This window comes from Amorphotheca resinae (genome assembly GCF_003019875.1).
Source record: "Amorphotheca resinae ATCC 22711 unplaced genomic scaffold M430scaffold_9, whole genome shotgun sequence".
Classification (NCBI taxonomy): domain Eukaryota; kingdom Fungi; phylum Ascomycota; class Leotiomycetes; order Helotiales; family Amorphothecaceae; genus Amorphotheca; species Amorphotheca resinae.
In genome coordinates, this window is record NW_020194479.1 from 1,135,776 (window position 1) to 1,160,044 (window position 24,269).

Below are 24,269 nucleotides of genomic sequence, written 5' to 3' on the forward strand. Positions count from 1 at the left end.
GTATGCATCGAGGTTGTCAAGGGAGACAGCCATGGTGGGATCATTCTGCAAGGCTATGTCTCTGCCTTTATGTACATGTTATTACTGCGGTCAGAATATTCGGACAAAGGAACATGGCCTGCTCATCGTATACGATCTGACTTGTACAGAGCACAAAGTACCAGTGGAGATTGAACTTGGGCAATGCCCGGGATGTTTCAGAGGGGCAGGATTTCGAGGTATGCAGGTCAAAGTCTCGGTGACAAGCCTTGAAGCATCATGAGTTCAGGAATTCGGTCGGCCGCTGCAAAGGCAAAAAGCAAGCACCGCTGATCGGCAAATACTGGTGGTCCTTCGTTCGTTGAGGATCAGGAATAATCAGGATCTCGTGTCGGATGGAACGGGCGTTTCTCGAGGGAACAAGCATGTCTGCATGCGACGTTGGACGGTTGGACACGGCTGGCAATCATCAATCATTTTGCGCATTTACGGGAGTAGTATGGGGCGGCAACACTACTGGGGGATCGCTACTGATAAGTATACTCTACTACTACTATACCCTACCTTACTTATTAGCACATAACTCATAGCCTACCTACGTGTACGGCGTACCGCACAGCACAGCTCCCGCGCAACATGACGCCGCGGTGGAGTCGACGGCGATTGGCCAGTCTAGGCCAGCCCCGATGCTGAGTGAGGATGCTGAGGATCCTCATGGTGTGCGGATAGCGGTCTCCCTATGCGCATTGCATGATGTCCTAGACCGAGACCAAGACCAGCCAGAACCAAAGCACCAGAGATTTCGATGATTATTGATGATCGATCAAAATCTTTGACACTCCATCCGAGTCTGTGGCCCCCTCAGCCTGATCCCGGAATACCCATATCCGCGGTGGCTACCGCAATAATCTAGATGGATCGCGAAGTGTTTCGAATCATTTACGTGTATTCCTCCAGTCATGAGGGTCTTGAATGATTTCTGGCTTGAACTACTGATGATCTGCAGCTCAGAATCCAGAGAAAAGGGAGGGGGAAAAGGGGTGGCCAGTACGAGCCTGATGCAACACAGATCGTCGAAGCCCGAGCGTCGAAATTTCAGAAATCTGTTCCAGATATCCCAACTTCCTAAGCAAGCGTCTTGTGTTGTTGAACATGTACTGTACCAACATATAACCCTTACAGTACTTACGGATTAGATTAGATCCCCGAGTTCCTACAGCATTGTACGGGGTACATGCTACTGTACGGAGCACTATACGGTGGCACCTATCAGATTGGACGGCGTCACGCTAGCTCCAGCGTCAAGTCTCAAGGGATTACAGAGTAGGGATTTTCTGGGCCGCACTGCTACAGTCTTGACTCTTCGCTGGTCGAGCTTTTGATCATAGGTATTTGTTACCATAGTAACATTCAAGAGGGTTTCACCACCCGGAACTGCTGGAGACGGGAGGTACGGCGTACAATACAAGCGTTTAGTACAAGCGTCTTTGCGAAGCCTGTGAAAAGCGTGACCGTCAAGTCTCGGGTACGGGATTTGCCACGGGTGACTACAAGTCTATCTTCCTTGAGGTCTGCATAGGTACATACTGGTGGCAATCATCGTGCGGATTATGCCTACAGTAGTATGTGACTTGTCTGTCTAGATTGGATTAGGCTCCGAGGTCGATACGCGGTAGCAAATTTCGAGATTGATATCGACATGCTGTGCCGTACTACTCCGTACTATGGTACTGGGGAACGGGGAGACTGTACACAGTAGTGGAAGTTGCACAGTAACTGTTGGTTCCCAAAGTGTGATCGATTCCCTGGTGGCGCTTTGCTCTGATTGTGCCGGTGAGCCTCCACTAACACAACGTAGGGCTTTTCACCCCTATTATCCCTATATTGCGGAGTATATTATTGGAAAAGATTAATGCCCCGGGCATGCCAACAAGCCAGCTGAAAGGCGGAAGGCGAAAAGCAGGAGGGGGTCGCATGATGACCTGATGACGATCAAGTCCCAATCATCCATGGGCCACCGGTGAGGGGCGAGGGGCGAGCGGCGAGGGGCGAAGGGAAGGACTGTACAGGACGATTCACGAAGCACATACTGTACTCGTAATGTGCTCCGTACCTCTATGCCCGTCCGGTCCACCGTCCACCCCTCCAGCGAGGAAGTGGGAGGGAAGCCGAAGACCACGGCACGGCGGAAATGTGCTCTCTCGGGGTGTGCGCAAGTCTACAAATCATCATGACACGGGGATGGGGTTGTCGAATGGTCATGACTGGGGCAATCAGTGACCACCATCCATGGCCACAGTCGTTGGAGCCCTTCTGACTCAGCCAAAGGACGGTTCGGCGTGGCGATGAACGGGACGGTGTTGACAAAGTGGCTGGCGACTGGCGACTGGCGAGTCGCCAACACGGTCCCACGGAGCATGAAGCTGTGTGATAGGTGCGCACCGCACTGGCCTTGATAGGTTACACCCCATGCATTTCACCGCCTTGCCGGGATCGAGGGAATGGAGAGGTGGGGATGATACGGCTGTATCGAGGTAGGGGGGTTTGAACGTGAAGGACAGAGATACAGCACACAGCCAGGAATGAGATTGCGTCCGTCTTACTTTCGACTTTCGAGATGCACAGGGAGAGGGGTGATACAGGATGAGCAATGGACAGGAGTAAGCCTCCAGGCATTAATCACATACCTCCGTATAGCAAAAGCAAGCATAGTATAGCATACATTGCTGGGCAGGATTTGGCCGGCAGAAAAAAAGCAGCCAAGGCCTCCCTCACGAAGTCCCCGTATCAAAGATCACGGGGGCCGCTTATTACGGAGATACACGGTCTCAGCCTGAATAGCGAACCAAGCGGTTAGACGAGAGGGAGGGAAAACTCTGAAGTCTAGATGATCAGAATCAGACTGCCTCTGTGTTATTGACCAGCTATTACGGTACAGGTATGTGTGCCGTCGGCCTTTCCTTTCCTTGCCTTGCCTTGCCAGACCAACACACGGCGTCTTGGATCTTGGATCATCGGTCTTACTTACTTGATGGCTCATGCATCAGAATCCAGATCACAGCAGGCTCTATGATTCCTTGAGCAGGCTCTCATCCACATCCATGATCCCGTATGTACAGTAGTGTGTCCAAGAGGCCAGCAACGCCTCTACAGATGGAGGCCTCAGGATGGAATCGTAGGACCGCCACAACTTCTTCCAAGGTACGGGGCTACAAAGTGCTCGCTTGGAGTTCGTTCTAGGTACGCTAGACCGAGTTACGCAACACGACTATTTGCGTGTCTTCTAGGTTCAAAGTTCGAACAGCAGCCAAACCATGAACCATGGGTCGAGACTCGAAGAAAATTCCCTTGATGGGGAACTGCCTCCGCACCACCGAACGCCCTTCAATCATGATTCATCCCAGTCATTTGCTGGAGCCTGGAGGTCATCGCCGTGCCGTGGGCACAGGGCTAGAGCCTACCTAGGTAGTTCTCAACTTCTTCCCCCTACTCCGTGCTACTCGGTCTCTCCACCTTTCGACCCTTCGCTTTGTCGCTCTTGTGCTGGCTCCTGCAAGCCCCGAAAAAGACTAATCACGAAGAGCCAAACACCATGGATTGTATTGTAGATCGCCAACGCCGTTACGGCGCAGAGTCAGCAAACTTTGCAAACCGATCTTCATTTGACCAGATTGCGGGCGCGGTGATTTGCTTCTTCCAATTCCCATTGGAGGCTAGGTAAGCTGGAGAGCCCACACGACCACACACAACATGCGCAGTGGCTACTTACTACTGTAGACGACTATCTCTGTTAGCACCCATCTCACGGTGCAAAGGCCATGAATCAAAGCCAGCCGACGATGCGTTCTCGACGTTTCTGGGGGAACCAGAGGCGGCTAGGGCTTCATTCTCCGCTGGAATTATTGTTTGCCCCCCTGCTCAAAGGCACTCGGTCAATCAGTATATGCACAGCACCCATAGATGAGCAAAGGATTCAGTCCTATGTCGGGCGTACAGTACGCAACGACAGTAAAAGAGAGGGAGATATTGCGGCCCCTCAGGAGTCAAGGAGTCAATCAATATGTGTGATATTATACTATGTGACCGTGTAATCCTACTGTGTGATCCGGAAGGCTTGACGCTTGACAGGTAGGTACCCAGTCAATAGGTTTTCTCGGTGAAAGCCTAATGATGATGATACGAAAAAAACACATCATGCACATACCTTCTCTGCCCCGAGTGTGTTCAGCCTTTGAAGGTGTGAAAAGGGGTCAAAGCCGGCCGTCAGGCTATCCGACCATCCACAAGCCTCCTCCGTACAGTACTAGTAGCCCAGGGAGCAGGCGTGAACCTAGCAAATCCATGGGAATGATCAGAGAACCGGGAAGAGAAAAGGGAGGGGGAAGAGGGAAAAAAAAGGAAAAAAGATTATACATCCGTACCGCCGCGAGGATGGATGATTACGGAGTATTGGTGTGCCACCTTCATCCACCCATGGACCATGGTGCCCTAGCCATTCTAGATTCCCATCTGCTCCGTCCCAGGTATTGCCAATTACCTCCGTATGAATCCTTACCCTGAGAAAGTCTCATCTCGTATCCAATCAAACCCGGACTCCGGCTCGCGACCAGCATGCGGAGATCATGGCTTCTGCATCGAACTGATCAAGGAATGTGACCAGAGCCAAGCAGCGCGAGAGGGAGAGAGAGAGGCGCCGTGTCCGTGTCACGGTCACTTAGCAGTGGCACACGGTTCTTTCGCCGCCCACAAGCCGCGCACTCCCTCCCCATCTACAGAATAGGGACCCAGCATCCTCAGCCACCGGCCGTGACGCCGTCCGAGTCTCCAAGACATCTCGAAGAGAGTCAAGGGGGAATGGATCGTGGCCCTTGCCTGACCTTGGGCCTTGGGCCGTGGATCTTGGCCATCCCCACCTCCCACTACTCGACTGTCTACGACGACAGGACGTCGTCGTAGTAGTAGTGAGTAGTCGCCCCTCTGCTGCCCTCCTCGCCTTGCCTTGCCTCGCCTTGCCTTGTCTGCGCGCCGCCCATGCCAGTCTGTGGTGGTGCTAGCAGCTAACGTTTCTGCGGATGCCGCAGCATGATTGATGATTATTACTCCTCCTCCTCCTCCGTTCCGTCGTCTGGCGCGAATCACCACGCGCGGCATACGGCCTTCGATTGCCTGCTCGTTTTCGGCCGGGCCCCGCGCTGATTGGCGTGCCGCGTGAGGGACCCAGCCTGTTGCTGGGCTCGGCTGCTCAGGCCTTTAGCATGAGGAATGGGGGCGTAGCTCGCAGATGGATCATGGTCATGGAGGCTGGAGGCTGGAGCCCTTTCAAACACGGCTACACGACTATCACTCAACATACCTTGAGTAGCGCGCGGAGGAGTCGTTACGAACTTACGGCGCGCGCGGATTATTACTCTGCACACCCTGGGCCCCAGGACTCGCCCTCCCTTTGCTATTCTGCTTCCTGCATTTTTATTTTTATATTTTATTTTTATTTTTATTTTATGAAAAAATGATTGACCCTCACTCCTCTTCTTACTCAATCAACCCCTGCTAGGCGTCCCCTTCGTCGGCGGCCTGTGACATCAACCCGGCTGGGCCTTGCGAACCCTTTGACGCCCTCTTTGAGGTCGGTCAACCGTCAGCCTCCACTTCGTGCTTCTGCTTCGTACTTCGTACTTGCTTGCTCTCTCCGTTATTCAACACTAACGACTGACTACTTCTCTTTCTCTTCTCTCATCATTCATTGTCCTTCTTCTCCTGTCTAGAACCAATTCCAAGCCCCTTGAAATTCGTCATTCCTCAGTCTGCTTTCATTCTTCCTTTCTCCCAAAGCCTACTACCTAGCTCCTGGGTACTCTTTGCCTTCCGCTCTGGTGTAGCCGGAAAGCTCCAGCTTCCCGTCCTCTTCTAGACATATCCTTTAATACTCTAATATCCGACCCCGCCGCCGCTTCTTGACGATAGCAACTGTCCCGCTCTCCTCCTCCTCGCCGTCCTCCTCCGCCTATTCACCCGCATATCCTCGATCTCCTCTTTCGAATTCACTGTTCGATCCAAGCTGGCGCCCCTCCAGCCTCGCGAAACCTTCATGGCTCCCCATTGATACAGGCTTTACGTCAGGCGATCCCATTCGCAAGATCCGGGGCAAGAACGCTAAAGGGAGTGCTGGAAACTCTGCGAGCGACATTCCCCAGTTAAGAAGTTCTTGGGTAGCAGGGCAGCTGCTCGTATTCCCAAAGCCTGTCAAAAGCAACCCACTCCGTTGTTGCCTCTCGTCTCATAGGAACTTCCCCGCCGCAATCCATCTCCATGTATCGAACTTCAGCAAGGCCGGCTCCTGTCGAATTCCTTCTGCCTCCAACCCACTCCATACCCTTCGGGATTGATCGTAGGAAGGATATCTGTCTGCAGTCTATACCACAACTTCCGACATCCTATTTTGAAGCACCGATCAGAGACGGGCTTCGAACTCCTCCTGCGGACGACATGAGTACAACATACCAACACACACAATACCACGATCATGCTGGGAGGCAAGATGGCACATACTCCACGTCCAGTTCCTCCAGGCAGAGCTATGCTGGCTCATACTCAGGTGCAAACACACAACCAAAACCTTATGCTGTCCTGGGTCAGCCTACACAACTTTCAGCTTCCACTTTACGGAACGAAATCCAAGCTTGTCAGACACCATGCCCTCAACCACCGAGCCCACAACTAGCCAACGAGACGAATGCTCTGGCAGACACAGACGGATTGCCGCGCAGGAAGAATGCCAACAGTGAAATGATCTCACCAAACCTGCAAATCCCATCGTCAATCAATAACAGTGGTGGGAGTTTGGCTGAATTTGCAGCCCAGGTAATTATATATACTGTTTGTCTTTGGGGCCAAACACTAATGGTGCTAAGATTACGTGCCTGTTCTGGTTTGAGTCGACAGAGACCCTCCAAAAAGCTGAGAAGTTATCGTCGTCCTCTTCTCCGGTAAAACGACTTCGAGACGAGGCTCTTCCTTCAAGCGGTTTCAAGAAATGGGTTGCAACTATACTTTCGACAACACAAGTAACACAGAACGTTGTTCTGCTGGCATTGCTGTTCATTTACCGACTCAAGACTATTAATCCCGCCGTCAAAGGAAGAAGTGGAAGTGAATATAGGCTACTGACTGTGGCTTTGATGTTGGGCAATAAATGTATGTCATTGAAAAAGAAGCTTCGAGGATTTTACTAACAGTCACAGTCCTGGACGATAACACTTACACGAACAAGACGTGGGCCGAGGTGTCTGGAATATCCGTCACCGAAATCCATGTGATGGAAGTGGAGTTTTTGAGCAACATGCGATATAGTCTGTTGGCCTCCAAGGAACAGTGGCAGGAATGGCAGAAAAAGCTTGGAAAATTCTGGGTGTATTGCGACAGAGCGTCAAAAGCCCCATCATCACCTTCTCCTTCAACAGTTTCCAGCCTTCAACCTACGTTGCCTTCGCCGCCACACTCTATGCAAGCATCCCCTCCCTCGATGACAAGCATGTACCAGTCCAGCTCAGGGCCCATCGCATATAACCAAAACTGGCCGATCAATAATTACTCGGCTCCTATCGTTTCGCCGCTGTCCAATATGCCAGACTTGAATGCTCGGCATTCACGAAAACGAAGTTTTGATGGCGATTCAGACGAGCCTGCCCCAAAGCGGGTCACGAGACCAACGGTTCCCTGTACAACAACATTCACCACTGGGATGCCACCCCTTCGACAAGATGCTCCTCGCCTACCTGTTCCGAATTTGACAATTTCTACAACCCAACCGCCATACAACAACAGCTACAGTGGGGCAACGAGCGTTTCGCAAACTGTTCCCGTCCTCCCTCCTCTAAACGGCCGGGCCATGGCAACTGTCTATCCATCTACTCCGTCATGGACACCACAGCTACCCCTGCTCACACCTACGGGACCACCAGGCCAGCAGGGGACCCATACCGCCAGTCCCAATGGTTATGCCACACCGTCCCGCCGACAAAGTCCACACTCCGTCCACGATCTGTTGTCAATGGGCTCCTCTCCTATATCCACTGGTTATCCAGGTCATAATCCGGGCCATATCAGCCCATCTTTCTATCTCCAGCAGCGGGCCTCTCCCTATAGACCCGTTCGCCATGTCAATACCCTTCTCTATCCTCCGCCATCCGCCTCGATGCATGATTATTCGATGAACATGGATCAGATGCATTATCAACCATTAGGCAAAAGACATGATATGAGAGCGGGCGTGGTTCCTGACTACGTATCCCATCCTCCTTATCAGCAATGGCCAACCCTCCCGCAACTTAATTTCCACTCTTAAACGGTCACGGTTTACAGTACCTCTCTCGTCATGACACAGATTGGGGCATCTGTCCAACCACAAGACCGCGCCCTTTTCCATATTACTAGAAGAAAGTCGAACCCCAAAGAGAGGTTCGCATATTGCATGTGCAGGCGTTTTTGCAGCGAGCTCCAAAAATGAGTAACGCTCTATACCATTGCATGAATCAACCGGTGTTTGGGTCACGCGTGTCGATGCCAAAACGCTCGACCGCTTATGTATGTATTATTTCTGGGAATTTTCTTTGGGGGTCTAGGTAACATGGACCCAGACCGTGCGATGATCTGAAGGGATCATTGGGAAGGCAAGAAGTACTACGAAGAATTTTCCAGATAGCTAGACGGTTTTAGAGCCACGAATCTGCTAATCAGTAGTACTACTTATCTTTGCCTTCATCTTGTCTTTCCACTTGCATGGTTGTCTTGTGATAGTGGTGATTGCTTCGTGCCGCGTTTGTTCTTCCTGTTCAACAAGAGGCGAAAAGGGGTTTGGTAGCGGAGAAGTATGTGGTCACGTGGATTCCCAGGGGCAACCTTGGTTCGCTTGTAAATACGAAGAAACAAGTTCGCTTCTTTGCGACGTCAAGCCAAGGTTTGTTGCGCTCATTTGGAAGAAAAGAACAGAGTGCACCTGTCATTTTTCGCTATACCACTACAAAGAAACTCCAGGACTTGCTTGTGTCATCTCAAGATGAGAAAAGTAAGGCACACCGCATATATTTACTGCGTTGAGAGAGCTGCGTCAAAAGGCTCAAGATGAAGGACCCTCTCCCTCGATGTTTTATTTCGGGGTACAGAGATATATAGACCTACATATTTATTTTATTTACGTTTAGCTAGTCGTTCAGTCACTCTATTGCCGTTCGATTGGCGATTTATGGGGTGACATTGCCAGGGAGACAAACGTGAGTTGTCGACCTTGTTCTCTCGAAGCTTGTGATGGTTGCAGAGGGTGCTTTTTATGCGTAGGGAAGTCCCACGATGAATACTTATCACACAACGTGAATCTTACACACTTGAACTTCGGAGACGAGGTAAGCTCCCCTGAGGCGTCTGTCTCATCCTGTTGTGTTCCAACTTAGTAGCAAAGAATCGTATACATATGGCCCACGATTTTTTGGCGCCTTGGATTGAGTCTGGAGTTTTCTCGCTAGGACCTGCTGTAAACCATTTCTCCTGCTGTTATTCACTACTCCTTCTTCCTCACTTTCATTATTGGGATGTGCTAAGAGCCCGATCTACTAACACACTACCGATCTTTGGCTGCGGTGTGATCTGTGTTCTTCCTCGCGTCGAGCCTCTTTTTATTGCCCTCTTAGTTCGTCACTCCTGACACATCTGAGTTCCCCAGGTGGATCAGCGACCATGTCTTACATTCCTCTCAAGCAGCAGGTGGAGCAGGTTTGGGAAGGCTACCTCAATGCAGCCTCTCAAAACTTTCATCTCCGGGCTCACGAAGACGGCATTCTACAAGGTGAAAATGCCCCCAAAGAGCAGTTGGCAAGCGGAGGAGATGCCCCAGCAACCATTGAGCAAGGCATGCCACTTGAGAATAAGGATATTAGACAAGTCCGCTTTTTCGAGGACGTCCGCCTTGTGCGCCACATGTTCGATATTGTTGTTAAGACCATGTCCCCTCAACCTGGCCCTACGCTCCAAGCCCAAGCTCCTTTGCCCATGGCCAACTCCCAAGTCACCTCGCGCCCCAGTATTCTAATGGCCGAGGTTCCCAGCAACAAGATGATTGTCGAGCATCCCAAAAGTTCTGGCATCTACTACGTTCTCGACTGTGCTTTGTGCGGAAGGCACTTTCACAACGCTCAATCTCTCTACGCCCACATTAACCAGACGGATGCCGCTCATCAAAGCATACTTATGGGTGAAAAGAAATTTGCCAAGGCCGTCGCAGTCTGTGGATTCCGTATCGATGATGCTACTATGGAGGCTGTCAAAGAACACAATGCGTATGCCGAAGCTCTTTTTAATGTAAGTTTCTCCGTCTTCTCTCTTACTTTAGGGACCTTTCCACACGTGGCTATTCTGTTTGAGATGCAATCCAGCAATCTTTGTATTTGGCACTAACTCGTAGCAGGCACCTAGCAACCAGGGATCAACACACGAGGACTAAGCTTAGGTTTCATACTTTAAATCTGATATCAAGGGACACGGGGCTGGCTTGGTGGAAGGCGTCGTCTGGGTTCTCTCTATATCATAGGAGCTGGATATTGAAGTGACAAAGTGTCAGTTTGGCTTCTTGAAGCGAAGTGGGTCTAGGAGGGTTTTTCGCGGAGTTTTTTCAGCTGTCATGGGTTGATATTAAGGTCCTTAGGATCAATATGCTCGGCCGGGTTCCTATTCACTGTAAGGGCGAGTTGGAATGACCATGGAAATACTTTCCTCCTCTGTGGTTCATGAGAGAGGAAATCATGGTTACTTGCCGTCTAAGAAAATGTCGGACCCCCCCCCCTTCCCAACACCAAAAAATAAAAAAATAAAACTAAAAACCCCCATCTTCTGCCTGCCTGCTCCAGGGGAAAGAAAAGCCAAAAATAATAGTAATATATTTAAACGCATGGATCGGATATTCAGCCTTGATTCATGAGAGTCTTCTAGGGAAAGAGAGGAAGAGTGCCTTTGAGAACTAGGTAGGTAGTCGGCTACTATGCATCCATATCACGCACCTTGACCTCTAACAATAATAAAAATGAAAATAAATTATATGTATATACAGTCATTCGAGGTCCGTGAACAGGATAGATTCCTCCAAACACATAGAATATAGTCTACCCATAAATCACGCCTGATAACTTCAACAGAGCCCCTCATGACTTCAATATGAGAACGAGGTGACTAAGCTGAATTTTGATTGGGCCACCCCGCTTCTGCCCCCTCTCACCGCCAACTGTAAACCATATCGGGAAGCAATGCCAACCTCAAGCATCAACCTCATCGACAGCATGACAAAAGGGTCATGAATCATGAGGAAAACACTTCTGTTATGTTTTATCCACGGTTTTAAGGTGACTTGTTGTATTCTAAGTTTATTTTCTCAGCATACTGACAGAGGTGCGATAGGGAGGTGACGACACTTTCGGAGGTTTCCCTGAACACCTTCGAGCCCTCGTCAGCCATGGTCTTCCCAAGGTTGACGTCCACGCAATCGTATACCCCAAGTTCGAGACCCGGGGTGATCTGGCAGAATGCGTGAGCCGGTTCAGAGATTGGTATGTGTGGTTTCTTCCTGGACGGTTGTTCCAAGTACTCACATAAACCCCACTCAGGCTCGAGGAGAAGGTAATAGACATCGAAGTTGCGAATAAGACACCTTCACCAACAGTCGACCCGTCTGTCCGTACGATTCTGATTGGGCATTCGATGGGGGGTATCGTGGCGGCGGACACGGTTCTTGCCCTAACGTCGAAGGGCATCATCGACTCGGAAGACTCGACAACCCCCCATCTGAACTCCTTCATGTTCCCATACATTCAGGGCGTCCTGGCCTTCGATACCCCGTACCTCGGTATCTCGCCGGGAGTCGTAGCTCATGGCGCAGAAGAGCATTATAACGCTGCGACATCCGCGCTTACGCAGCTAAGTGGTTTGGCAGGAGCGCTTTGGGGTGGCAAAGCGGCGACTGAGGAGACGAAGGACGCGAAGAAGAAGGAAATCGCTGCAGCATTACCAGGCCCATCGGCATCAGATGCGCCCGTTCCAGCATGGCAGAGGTGGGGAAAGATGGCTCTGTATGCAGGAGCAGGTGCGGCTCTGGCTGCTGGAGGGACGGCAGCATATTTAAAGAGGGATCAAATTACAGAGGGCTGGTCCTGGGTTGGATCGCACCTGGAGTTTGTGGGTTGTCTGGTGAAGGGAGAGGAGTTGCGGAAGAGAGTTGCGGGAATGACAACACTTAATAAGGAGCTAGGCGTTGGGTTTGGAAATATTTACACACGGCTGGGAAAGAAAGCCTTGAGTAAGACCGATGGGAGCATGGTCGGTAGTGTCATTGGGAACCAGAGGACGTTCTGCAATTTGCCCAAGAAGGAAGGGAAAGAATTCTGGCATGCAGCTATCAATGATGAGGTAAGTACGCCGAACGAAATTCTAGGGACTGCAGCTGACCGGCACGGAGGCTAACGACGAAACGGGAGCTCATATCTGTAAGTTGAATATCTATCGAGGGGTTCTAATAGTTCTAGCTAATAGTTTCTAGCTATGTTCAACCCCAAGGATAATCCGGGTTATTACATCTTGTCAGAAGGGGCCAAGAGATTAATCATCCGATGGTCTGAGGGCAACGACTGGTACGAATCGAGCTCCGAGAATACAAAATCTTCTGGCATCGGTCAAGAGTTACGATGAGTCGAACATCTGATAAAGGCGTGCCATCTGGGCATGGTACGTCAGAGCCGGTGGTACTCGGGTAATGACAGGGAGGGTTGCTTGGGGTCTGCATCGTGGCCAGCTCGTCGGCCGACTTTTCGACTACACGGAGCTTTTACTCAGCGCGAGGACAATAAAACTTGACTGCTACCAGATATTCCAGGTCGATAGATGATCTCCGTCACATACTGGATCACAGGTTTCATCCTCGTCGCTTCCAAAGGAACCAAATGGAACTTTGTGATATCAGAAGGATTATCAAATCGCTCAATGTGGCGCGAAGGGTTTTGATGGCTCTTCAGAGCCGCAACTACTTTCATGTCGATCGGCTCAGGGCTGTTGCGAGACGATGTAGAAATGGAACCTCCATTAACCACACCGGAATACAGGACATGAAGCTGGTTCAAGTCTTATAGCAAAGGGGTACTTTAAAAGTAGATTTACAGTAGATACTGCATATTCTATAAGGCACTCATGTGAGGACGCCATACAAATCGACAATCGCAAGAGACGTGAAGACAACGGGATGGCGGCTTGGGTATTTGATAAGTGTACGCTAGGACTGAATTCAGTTCCCAGGTATCCCGGGCTGTTTATAGAAGATTCCCCCTATAGCATGGCTTACAGCCCTACCCTACTCCTCAGACTCTATGCCATCTATTTCTCTATCCTTCGTACTTGTAATTAATTATGCGCTCATATTTTCAAACAACGCTCATGCAAAGAGCCAACAACGCCACGCTATGCATAGTCTCTAGTCTCCCGCCTCCCGTCTCTCGACCTAGACAGAGCATTGCCTAATCCTTCTTGCCCTTCGAAGAAGTTTTACTTCTCCCTGAAGTTTTTCTATCCATATCCGTCTCCGGCGTCGAGACCTTAAAGGAGAAATCCGTCTCGCCAACTAGATCCTTCACATGGTCGATCAATCTCGCCAAGTCATCGGTCACAAGGCTGGAGGCTACATGCAGAACAGCTGTGGAGGAGATTATTAGTGTTATGGTTCTCTGGGTATTGGGAAAAGGGATACGTACCGTATGCTGAATAGCCGGGCTCTTCGATGTGTCGGGCGTCCAAGATCCCTTTATCGAGGGCTTCTAGACGTCTAATCAGGTTGTAAGGTTGGGGTGCTGCAGAAGATGGGAGTTAGTGATTGCTCTGATAGGTTATGGCTGTGGTTTGGGGTTTGGACTTATAGGTCCTAGGAGTGCTTCACTTGTGACAAGCCGTCTCAAGAGTCTAAGAAGTCTGAAGGCTCGTGTTTTCATCCCGAATGGGGAACTTGTACGAAAGAAACTCACGTTCTATGTATGGTGGCAGAGCGGAACCTTGTTTAACAGAAGCTGAGAGGAGGGATAGAATGGATGTGATCTGGTGAGTTGTCGGATCTACGTTATCGATGAGCGCGCTGAGATCGTTGACCCAAGCCCGTCGACTGGTGCGGTCCATGTTTGGATATTCGGTTCCATCATCTTTAGACCAAGATTCAGTCGCATACGACATGAGTGAAAGATAATTCACGATGCTAGTACACCTTAGTTAGTACTTGATACGGTCACATGTCGATATAGTTTGGTTCAGACGGGAACTCACTTCGATACTCGTAATGTAATGCCTTCATAGGTCTCTCGTGGAAATTTGCCCCCAATCGTGATCTCCCATTTCTGCCAATCGGCGTGCTGTTTAAGAGATGGTAGGAGCATCATCAGCTTGCCAAATATTTTGTGGCGGAATTTCTTTAGTTGTCGTCCGGGGCTTGCTTCTGACTCCATATCGCCTTCGGTATCATGCATTCGAGCTCCGATGGTGGAATGCACTACACTGTAGTAATTTGCAAGTAAATAGAGAGTGGAACCGAGGTCTTGTCGGAGCCAACTGCGGTCGGAGAGTGGGTAAGGGAAAATCGTCCAGATGAATGCCACGAATGAGCCTCCCGCGACACAAGCCAGACGATAAGGGGCGAGTTCGTAGATAGGGTAGTATGGCTGTCCGCTCGCAGTTGCAGCTGCAATACCAAGTTTCCGAACTTGAAGCTCATAGCCTATGATCAGAACCTGGGTGATTATGGTGACCAGCCATATGGCGATAAAGCGCTGGAATTTCAAGAACAGATACATCTCAAGAAAGATGAAGAACCACAGCATAACGATGATTCCCGGTGTCTTCTGGTCAACTATGTACCAGATCACAATTGATAAGACCATTGACGCCGTTGTACCTACCACTCTTCCGAAGAAGCCAAACATGCTCTGTCAAATCAGTCAGCAGTTGATTTCTTTCGACAGGATTCTCGATTCGAATAACATAGCTGAGGAGGTTTGACAATGAGGGTCTTTGGATTTAGCAATACGTACCTGGCCGGTGGTCATATTCATGCCGATTGCAATTATAATCATAGCCCAGACTAAACGCTGTTCGATGAAGAATGTCTGTGTGTCCTTCAAAAAAGCAACAATTCCGACAGTCAAGGTTGCACAGGCTACTCTAAGCCCAAACGCACTCTCTACCGATCCCAGGAACCTTGGAATAGTACGAACTGCGTTTCCAAAGTGTTGCTAGATGACCTTAGCGTTAGCAATTTCCTAAAACAGACACTGGAGAGGAGTGGATTATGGTTTATAAGTCCCAAGGCTATTAATTTCCTGAAGACACGGCAGCTCACTGATGAAGCATGTCTCTTTACGCATAATAGATTTGAGAAGAAAGTACTGTTCGCTAGGGGTTCTTACCCAAGCGGTCTGAGGTGGGAGATGCTCAGGGTCCTTTTTGGGATCGAACCCAGATCCCATATAGATGATGTTGGTGCCCGCTTCCATTGAGTCCGGGTTTTCGGTGTCGGCTAGTGCATCTTCCTTTCCGATGTCGAGAATCCATTTCTTGAGCCTTGTCTTGCCGGGAAAGATCAGGCGATTCCTTTTCATTGTACCCTCTTCAAGCTTCTTATCTGCGAACCTAACCAGTGCTGTGATGGCTGTGCCAGTCGAGTAAAGGAGATTTTCCATGTACAGAATGAGGTATAGCTGCTGCTGATCCCGACGATGTTGAGCTTCGTCTGGTGTCAAGTCGTTCTTTCCAATGGGTACGCTCTTTGCGTGATCGAATTGTTCTTCAGAAAGACCCTTTTCTCTGGCCCACGCTCGCAAGACCTGGCCACGTTTGCGATAGAAGTCCAACATCTTCTGCTCCATAAACTTCGTAAATCCAGTATCACCAGGTCTCGGATCCGTGCCTTTCGCCTCTTCATCCTCCCCTTTCTTCTTCTTTGGTTTTGGCAGCAGTTCCAAGACAAGACCAGCGTGTTCCAGCCCCTCGTCCATAGCAGCTACAGCCACAGCAAAAGGCTCATGAAGGGTTTTCATTATCTCGTTCCATGTCTTCTGTGAGGAAACCCTCTCTTCTTCGCCACAGTGTTCCCAAGACTCCGAATGGTCCCTGTGACTCGACTTCTGGGGTTTCACCCATCCACGCCTTTCCGCGATTCTTTCAAAAATATCAGTGATTGTACCTATTCCAACCAATGGAATTAAGATCCCCCGAAACAGGGCAAATATCTCATCAATATCTTTGTCATCCAATTTGCCCCATGCTATCTCTCTCTTGGCAAAGGTCATATCACCGTGTAACCTCCCATGAAGGGCAGTAATCTCGGCAAGAGCCCCTTTCAACGCCTTTGCTTGAGGGCTTTGAATTAGATTGGATTGGGAATCTGAGTCCCCCTTCTTCTTCTTCTTTTTCTCCTTCTGGTCATCTCCTTGCTTCTCATTATCCACCACATTAGTGTCCGTTCTTGCGAACATCTCACTGCTTTCCAAGCTTTGTAAATATGTTGTCTGCGCTTTGAGAACGTTCCTGATTCCCATTATGTATCCAGCTTGTTCCTTGAATACTACTGTTCGACAGGTGACGGGAATGATGAACCAATTGACCGCTGTACCAATAGCAAATGCCGAGAGAAATCCCAAGAGAAGCTGCCTAATAAGCGATTCTCCTTGTTCAATCGTCGTAAAGCCCGGCCCGTAAGTAAACGCAACGTTTGTGAAGATTGAGTACATGATCACAGGAAACTGCAGAGCAGGCAGTTTGGCCCTGGAAGTGTTCACAAACCAAATGTTTGCAAACAGCCATATTGCGCAGACAGCGGCTTGACTGGAATTATATCGCTCCGTTGAGCCTGCTGGGGTCGTGTGCTTCCGCGCTTGCACCCCACTCCATATTCCCAGCAGGGATACGGCTGAGCCAATGCAGATGCCCAAGGTGTTCAAGATCAAAGTCTGTAAGAACTTGGCGCGCGGCATGATAGCCTATTGATCAAGTCAGTAATTGATACGTGTTGATCCAGAAAATGAATAAAGAAAATGGACTGGTAGGATATGCTATGGAGTAGAACCAAGGGGTCTGAGCCTGGAAACACTCACCATTGACAAAACAGAGATAACTGGCACGAGATAGCCAAGGGTGGTGTATATTTCGGCAATATCATTGGACTGATACCAGGCCACAGCTATTGTTGGCGGCAGTGAACCCCTTTGTTGTATGTTAGTTATGCATACAGATCTTAAGAAGATAATAAATTGCATATACTCACTTGAACATCATCAGCACTGTCCCCATGTCAAGCCCAATCTTTCCACATATCTCCTGAAATTTCGAGGGCTTCGGGGGCTCCTCGGACTCCTCTTCCTTCTCAGTAGGCTGGGGATGCCTGGGCTTTGAGCTATCGTCACTTGACAGCTCGGTGGTCTTGTCCTCTCCCCCAGGTGCGTGCCCCTCCTTCAACGCGTCGTCTTGAGTCTTATCATCTCGGACGGCGCGATTGTCTTTCACTACAGTTGAGTCTGCCATCTTGGCAGGTCACGACTCACGAGGCAGTGATGTCGGCTGAATAACGTCGACGGCCGCTTGGAAAGCAATTGAATTTCAGGGCTACAACACCAGACATTGGCAGTAGGATGTCGAAAAAGAAAGCCAAAAGAAATTGGATGAATACTTCCCTTCGATGCGAAACTTTGTTTCAACGTCCCAATGCCAAGTAAGAGGTAGTATACGCGCTACCCTGTATAGGCATGTTATTTGGGTTTCGTTTCGGAGACTATTGGTACCGATTTGGACGTCGTGCTCTGGTGGCCAATCAACGGCCACGAACCAGGGGTTTCATTATTTTATGCTTTTGTGCAGGAGTGACATAACTGTGCAGTTTAGAGGGTCCCTTCTATGTAATAGGGGTTCTACGCTGTAGTATTACATCTTCCAAGCCTTCATCGTCCTGAGGCTGCTCTTCTAATCATTTCTGCAGCAGCTTGTGCTCTGCAGGAGGAGTTGCTTTGCCTTCTGAGACAATCGTTCCGTAATGCATCACATGCTCTACTCCTTCAGTTTAGTCTCGCCAACATGTTCCGAATTGGGAAATATCAGATCTGGCCGCTGCGCCGCTGAAGAGCCGGTGAGGGCTCGAGTGGCATCTAGGCTTGTGCTTGATCATCCCTATAAATATCTCCACTTCCATCAAGCAGTAAATGTTATCTCTACCTGCCCCATCCATTTCCCGTGAGCAGAGATACAACTTACAATTGGGTCAGTTTCTGTTACCTGAGGATAGAGAAGTCATTATCTTCATTTCTATTACCGTACCGTGAAGAGTTAATTACAATATCAATATCTAGACCCTATAACATACGCCTCCCTCATAAGCTCATAAAGTGGGCGCTCTCTTTAGCCCAACGCAATACCTAACAAAAAGCTGGTCGAGAAAATGGGCGTGCTTGATACCCTTGGGTCTCTTCTTCGCAAACTCGTCTATCGCTGCCTGAACGCTGTATCCACACCTCTCGACCAAGTAACATACAATGAAATACCCCGTTCGGTTGAAGCCGTAGTGACAATGCACCCCGACATACCGCTCGCCGCTCCAATTTTCCTTCTCTGCTCGTGACTTCTGCTCTTCTCTCAATCGATCGACGAGTGTTACGAACATGCTGACTTCTTCGCTAGTCGGCGGGATCTTGGAGACTGTTGGGAGTTTATGGTATCTAATACCACCCCTTTCGAGACCTCGCGGGTCATAGACAGGACTTTCGTGGCTAATATCAATGATATCCTTAATCTGAGAGGCCCAATCTTTCACAAATACTTCGGGACAATGAGATTCATCTACTTCTCGCAAAGTCTTCATGGCGCGAAAGACCCCACCAATGGGGTCTGAGACCGGGGCTACCGCTTGCCATTTTGCGAGATTTTTGACATCCCATTTCCCAGCGGTGCTAAGGAACTGCAACTGCCAACCAAGAGAGAGTCGTGGCGAGACTTGGGTGCACAGAAAATCCGAAATAAGACCTGCAAGGATCCGTACCGTAGATGGCATGTACAGTAGAGCGTGTGAGGCTGGGGCAGGGAGGATCGTCGTTTTGAGCACTTTCTTCGGCTTGGTTGGTTGAGGGGGGATAATAGACAGTTCCTCGTCGGGTGTTGAAGGATCTTCATATGCATCTGTCGTCTTAGAGTTTCCATTGATGAAATCTTCCTCATGTAATGACTCGATCTGTCTGGTACTTGGATCGGAAATGTTCGCTTCGGATGCTATATCAATAGGAGCTGCGCTGTCAATGATCGGCTCGCTGTCCTCGTTCATCTCAATCTGAATTGGATGCGACTTCCCAAGGAATGACGCAATCTTCACCAGCTCAGCCGGCTTTGTGATGTTGTCCGCTTCGCCCGCAATGAGAAATACCGGGCACTCGAGTCCTGACCATACGTCACGACCAGGCAGTCCGCCTTGAGCCACATTGTTTTCATACTTAGGAAGGCTCCCTAAAGCCATACGTCTCCATACGGCAGATCTACTTTGATTGTTGAAGCGTTCCTGTAGCTTCTTAGTCTCCTCATCTGCATCTGCGCCAACGAACCGTCGAACGCTGGCACTTTCAGTCCCGCCGCGACGGTCCCATCTCCGCCAGAGATCGAAAATGGGCGTTGGTATATAAAGAAGTTTCGTGAAGGCTGCCACTTCCTCCTTGCTAGGAGGCTCAGCACGGGGGCAAATTGCAACTAAGCCCACCACATGGTCGGATAAGGCGCTGGGATGCGAAGACGTTTTCGATGCCAGAAGTGCAGCGAGCGAACACCCCATGCTATGTCCGATGAGAACAACGCCCTGCCCTGCATCTGCATCCCTGTATTCTTCGATGATTGTTTCCAGCAGCTCGGCCAATGCCTCGGTCGTATAGGCATCCCAAGAGGTCGGCGCGAAAGACGATAGACCACAGCCAGGTAGATCAATTGATAGACACGATGCTAAGTTGACTAAACTGGTCAAGAGAGAGTGAAACTGGTAGCTGGAGCCACCTAGGCCATGTATAAAGACGAGTAACGGGAGTGGGGCGGGTGTCGTAGGTAGCTTTTCGGTTTGCGGATGCCTGCGATAGAATATTCGGAGTGATGGGTATGTAAACCGGCTCGTGGTAAAGGATCGCATCTCGGAGTGCTTTTTTAACAGCCCAGGGTCAACAACTTCAGTATCTTGAATTCAGATAAGGGTCAGCTACATTCGACACGGGAGGACGGGGGACTTGCCATTAATCTCCACGCTCTTCTTGATATCAGACACGCCATTCTGAGATAGATCCATAGATCGCCACGGTATTGACGTGCTCTCTCTGTATCTTCTTCGGAGATACCAGACGCCTGGAAGCACACTACACAATGCCATTATCTGCGCCAACTTCCAGAAGTCGAGCTTCCCTTGCAAGATCTGCGGATAGAGGGCGCGGAGTCTTGACGCGAGAGTCTGCAGTTGCAAACCAAACTTGTTGGGAGTATCGAAGATGCGCCAAAGGCTGTGATCGGGGGAGGCAAGGGCCTCTGTTGGAAAGAGGAGAGGAAGCAGACATGATGGCAGCCCAAGGACTGACATTCTTGGGACTGGCGACGTTAACGTAGCGGACATCTAGAAGAAACAAGCTGGAGTCAAAGCTCCTTGAGACGGAGCCAATGGCGCCGCGAAGGCAGCCCTGCTGGGGGGTTCTTCTGGGTGGCAGCTGTCCGGCGCCACGGGCCTGGTCGCTCTAGAGATACCGTACCCGAGTACTGGTACTATAGCTTATGCCTTACTCGGGCAGCGGCATCATGGGGAGAGTTGTGAAACGGCGTGGCCTTGTCGAGGAAGATTTGTGGCTATCGTTGCTGTTGTTATCGGGGGGGCTGGATGTTTGGAGGACGCGATTACCCATAGAGGCTCGGGTATGACGCACGTTGGGCATTGGAGGGAGCGAATTGGCCCAGACGACGAGTCGTGGCAAGGGGAGAGATAGTGAGATCAACAGAGCGCGAACTCTCTGATGGTGATCGCGCAAGGGAGAGAGAGGTGTATATATATTTGGGATGCCCGGCGCCGACCTCAGTCGAATAAGAGTCACACATGTTACAGGAGGTCCCCAGAGATCTGGGAATTTCTAGCCGCATCGTGGGTGGCTGGAACGCTGGGGGGGGGCTTTTCTGCCCATGCTCTCTCGGCGCGTGCCGAGGTCTCCCTAGGTGAGGAAGGGTTAAGGTTCTACGGTGCACCGCAGAGCCTCAGGGTGCACTACGGGACAGCATTGGGTTCAGCTAGGCGGTTCACGTGCTGGTCGATAGAAAGACGACCAAAGTGATTAGTAATTGCTTACTTGCAAGTCGCAAGTTGCTCTGTACTCCAACAGTCAACTACAAGGGTGCCGCATTCCGTCCCCACTACTACACACTGCAGTGCGGAATACTGTACTTGAACTCCCGTGCATCGTCTACCCGATCCCCCCGGACCCATTCATTCATTCTCTCTGGATTCTGGTGTCCTTCGTCTCTTCTTCGAGCTGGACACATCGACAAATCCCGCTGGTCTGGGCAAACATCCAACACGCGTGCGGGAACTAGGTAGGTAGTGTAGTGCCAGAGCCAGCTGGCCCTCCTGGACTTGTTGGGCTGCAGCTTCTGTGCGAAAGAGAACGTCTGCAGACTTCACCGCAGCACTACTCCGCACTGGCTCCGTCGTGCGGCTTCATCTGCAGTAGTGGCTATTCTATAAGTCCCCCTCATTTTGCCGTCCACGGCTTAATGTTCATTTTCTTCCTCCACCCCTCAACGTCATTTTGATAGCTACCCCTCCTCTCCTCTCTTCTCTCAATCCTAGATTCCTCACTTTCTTTCTTGAAGCCTTGGTAATCATGGAGCCTTCAAATACCCAAAACGTTCCAGAGGAACCGCGATATATTCAATTTCCTCACCTCGAACATGGCACAGTTGTCGAAGGGAAGCAGGCCTTGAACAGATGGTCCTCCACCATCACCAGGGGCCATGATTTCCCCGGGGCCCAGGTTCGAAGCACCGATTTCAAAGACTGGAGATAGTGCTGATCTGGACAAAGGCAATGCTCTACGCTGCGGGCGTGCCAAATCGTGAAATGATGAAAACCGCTCCCCATGTGGGAATCTCGACCGTCTGGTGAGTTAGGCAGCATCCAAAGCAAAGACCGTGGCCGGAGACAGGGCTTCGCTTCTGGCTTCCTTCTCGCACTTCATTCTATTTTATTTTATTTTATTCTATTTTAATTGTTTTCTTGCTAAAGAAAGGAGGCTAACCAGCAGCACAGGTGGGAGGGAAATCCATGCAAGTAAGTCACCGAATCCAGGAGATAAGGAAGTAGTACTGACAGACTGTTTAGTACTCACCGTAAGTGTCATACAGCATGGAGAATCTTTTGAATGCATGTTGATTTCTTATCTCTCAGTACATGACCTTGGGAGGGCAGTGAAGGATGCAGTCCAAAAGCAAGGAATGCTTGGATGGCAGTATAACACCATAGGCGTTTCCGATGCAATCACAATGGGCGGTGAAGGTTTGTACAACCCATGGTTATTCTTTCGCGAAAGCTGTGACGATTAACGCTCTGTAGGCATGCGGTTTTCTCTTCAGACGCGCGAGATTATCGCCGATTCTATTGAGAGCGTTACATGTGCTCAGCATCATGATGCGAATATTTCAATACCCGGCTGTGATAAGAATATGCCTGGAGTCGTGATGTTAAGTAGAGCTCGCGTGAAGCTGCGGTCAATCATGCTAACATGTTCTAGGCCGCCGCCCGTCATAATCGTCCATTTGTGATGATATATGGAGGCACGATCAAGAAAGGGTTCTCGAAACTTTTGAATAAGGACGTCAATATATCCACGTGCTACGAAGCATCCGGCGCCTTTGTGTACGGGAAACTTAAAGCAGCTTCAGGTGCTGGGGAAAAGGGCCGAACCCCTGAAGATGTTATGGAAGATCTTGAGCAACATGCATGTCCAGGAGCGGGAGCTTGTGGCGGGATGTACACTGCAAATACGATGTCAACCGCCATTGAAGCCATGGGGCTGTCCCTGCCAGGATCATCTTCAAACCCAGCCGAGTCGCCCGCCAAGATGCGTGAATGCACGAAGGCAGCAGAAGCAATCAAGATCTGTATGGAGAAGAACATCCGACCACGAGATCTCATGACCAAGGAGTCATTTGAGAATGCTCTTGTTATTACTATGGCGCTGGGTGGCTCCACTAACGGCGTTCTGCACTTCTTGGCTATGGCTGGTACTATATATCAACACAATATGTAGTGGGCCCTGCTAACACCTTGATTAGGAACGGCTGAAGTACCACTAACCCTCGATGACATCCAGAGAGTCAGCAACAAGGTTCCCTTCATCGCAGATCTGGCCCCCAGCGGAAAATACTTTATGGAGGACCTCTACAACATTGGTGGAACTCCATCCGTCTTAAAGCTACTGGTTGCTGCCGGCTTAATGAATGGTAACATTCCCACTGTGACAGGCAAGACTCTTGCAGAGAACATCGAGAGTTATCCTTCACTCCCACAAGATCAAGTGATTATCAGGCCCCTGAATAATCCGATCAAGCCGACAGGTCATCTACAAATCCTTCGCGGGAACCTGTCTCCTGGAGGATCAGTAGCTAAAATTACTGGGAAAGAGGGCCTTGTATTTGTGGGCAAGGCGAAAGTCTTTGACAAAGAACATTATCTCAACGATGCTCTCAACAAAGGGGAAATCCCACGAGGCGAGAACCTTGTCTTGATCGTCAGATATGAGGGACCCAAAGGCGGACCCGGTATGCCAGAACAACTCAAAGCCAGTGCAGCTATCATGGGCGCTGGTCTGACCAACGTTGCTCTGGTGACAGATGGAAGATACTCAGGCGCCTCGCATGGGTTCATTGTAGGCCATGTCGTCCCGGAAGCTGCCGTTGGTGGTCCAATTGCGGTCGTGAGAGATGGCGACATAATTACCATCTCAGCGGAGACAAATACATTAAGTATGGATGTCAGCGACGAGGAGATTGCGAACAGGCTGAAGGCTTGGAAACCTCCAAAGCCAATTGTCAACAGGGGAGTCTTGGCCAAATATGCACGCCTCGTGGGGGACGCTTCGCATGGCGCACTCACCGATCTATTTTAGAAATGGTCCTTTTAGATAGCGATGGTTTTGTGCTCAGAAATTGCACTTATAGCTAGAGGGAATAGAAGAAATTCCGTA

The 24,269-nt window shown here is 50.0% G+C and overlaps 7 protein-coding genes across 7 annotated transcripts; 4 read left to right on the plus strand and 3 right to left on the minus strand.

Moving 5' to 3' along the window:
* Positions 1-2,349: 2,349 nt before the first annotated feature.
* Positions 2,350-2,737, minus strand: M430DRAFT_265312 (hypothetical protein). The gene has a single exon (XM_024865414.1). It carries the CDS (start codon positions 2,653-2,655, stop codon positions 2,440-2,442), a length of 216 nt encoding a protein of 71 aa, XP_024719118.1. The 5' UTR covers positions 2,656-2,737; the 3' UTR covers positions 2,350-2,439.
* A 3,725-nt stretch (positions 2,738-6,462) lies between these two features.
* Positions 6,463-8,320, plus strand: M430DRAFT_105251 (hypothetical protein; the record flags this gene model as incomplete). The annotated part of the gene is made up of 3 exons (XM_024860991.1): positions 6,463-6,837; positions 6,888-7,170; positions 7,218-8,320. 3 exons carry the CDS (start codon positions 6,463-6,465, stop codon positions 8,318-8,320), a joined length of 1,761 nt encoding a protein of 586 aa, XP_024719119.1.
* Positions 8,321-9,554: 1,234 nt separating this feature from the next.
* On the plus strand, positions 9,555-10,468 carry M430DRAFT_278154 (hypothetical protein; the record flags this gene model as incomplete). Its single annotated transcript, XM_024865731.1, has 2 exons — positions 9,555-10,326; positions 10,433-10,468. The coding sequence occupies exons 1-2, from the start codon at positions 9,706-9,708 to the stop codon at positions 10,466-10,468; spliced, it is 657 nt and encodes a 218-aa protein (XP_024719120.1). The 5' UTR covers positions 9,555-9,705.
* An 850-nt stretch (positions 10,469-11,318) lies between these two features.
* M430DRAFT_29686 (hypothetical protein) lies at positions 11,319-12,699 on the plus strand (the record flags this gene model as incomplete). Its single annotated transcript, XM_024865894.1, has 5 exons — positions 11,319-11,360; positions 11,416-11,564; positions 11,622-12,420; positions 12,470-12,497; positions 12,551-12,699. The coding sequence occupies 5 exons, from the start codon at positions 11,319-11,321 to the stop codon at positions 12,697-12,699; spliced, it is 1,167 nt and encodes a 388-aa protein (XP_024719121.1).
* Positions 12,700-13,202: 503 nt separating this feature from the next.
* Positions 13,203-17,672, minus strand: M430DRAFT_60280 (hypothetical protein). Its single transcript, XM_024868849.1, has 8 exons — positions 17,303-17,672; positions 17,133-17,241; positions 15,447-17,018; positions 15,072-15,272; positions 14,311-14,966; positions 14,019-14,242; positions 13,752-13,847; positions 13,203-13,693 (listed from the first exon to the last, which is right to left on the minus strand). Exons 1-8 carry the CDS (start codon positions 17,557-17,559, stop codon positions 13,518-13,520), a joined length of 3,291 nt encoding a protein of 1,096 aa, XP_024719122.1. The 5' UTR covers positions 17,560-17,672; the 3' UTR covers positions 13,203-13,517.
* A 633-nt stretch (positions 17,673-18,305) lies between these two features.
* Positions 18,306-21,101, minus strand: M430DRAFT_143795 (hypothetical protein). The gene is made up of 2 exons (XM_024862846.1): positions 20,284-21,101; positions 18,306-20,229 (listed from the first exon to the last, which is right to left on the minus strand). The coding sequence occupies exons 1-2, from the start codon at positions 20,654-20,656 to the stop codon at positions 18,407-18,409; spliced, it is 2,196 nt and encodes a 731-aa protein (XP_024719123.1). The 5' UTR covers positions 20,657-21,101; the 3' UTR covers positions 18,306-18,406.
* An 807-nt stretch (positions 21,102-21,908) lies between these two features.
* On the plus strand, positions 21,909-24,191 carry M430DRAFT_105874 (hypothetical protein; the record flags this gene model as incomplete). Its single annotated transcript, XM_024861038.1, has 8 exons — positions 21,909-22,058; positions 22,109-22,185; positions 22,334-22,354; positions 22,406-22,413; positions 22,472-22,579; positions 22,637-22,779; positions 22,815-23,307; positions 23,359-24,191. 8 exons carry the CDS (start codon positions 21,909-21,911, stop codon positions 24,189-24,191), a joined length of 1,833 nt encoding a protein of 610 aa, XP_024719124.1.
* Between the last annotated feature and the right edge of the window lie 78 nt (positions 24,192-24,269).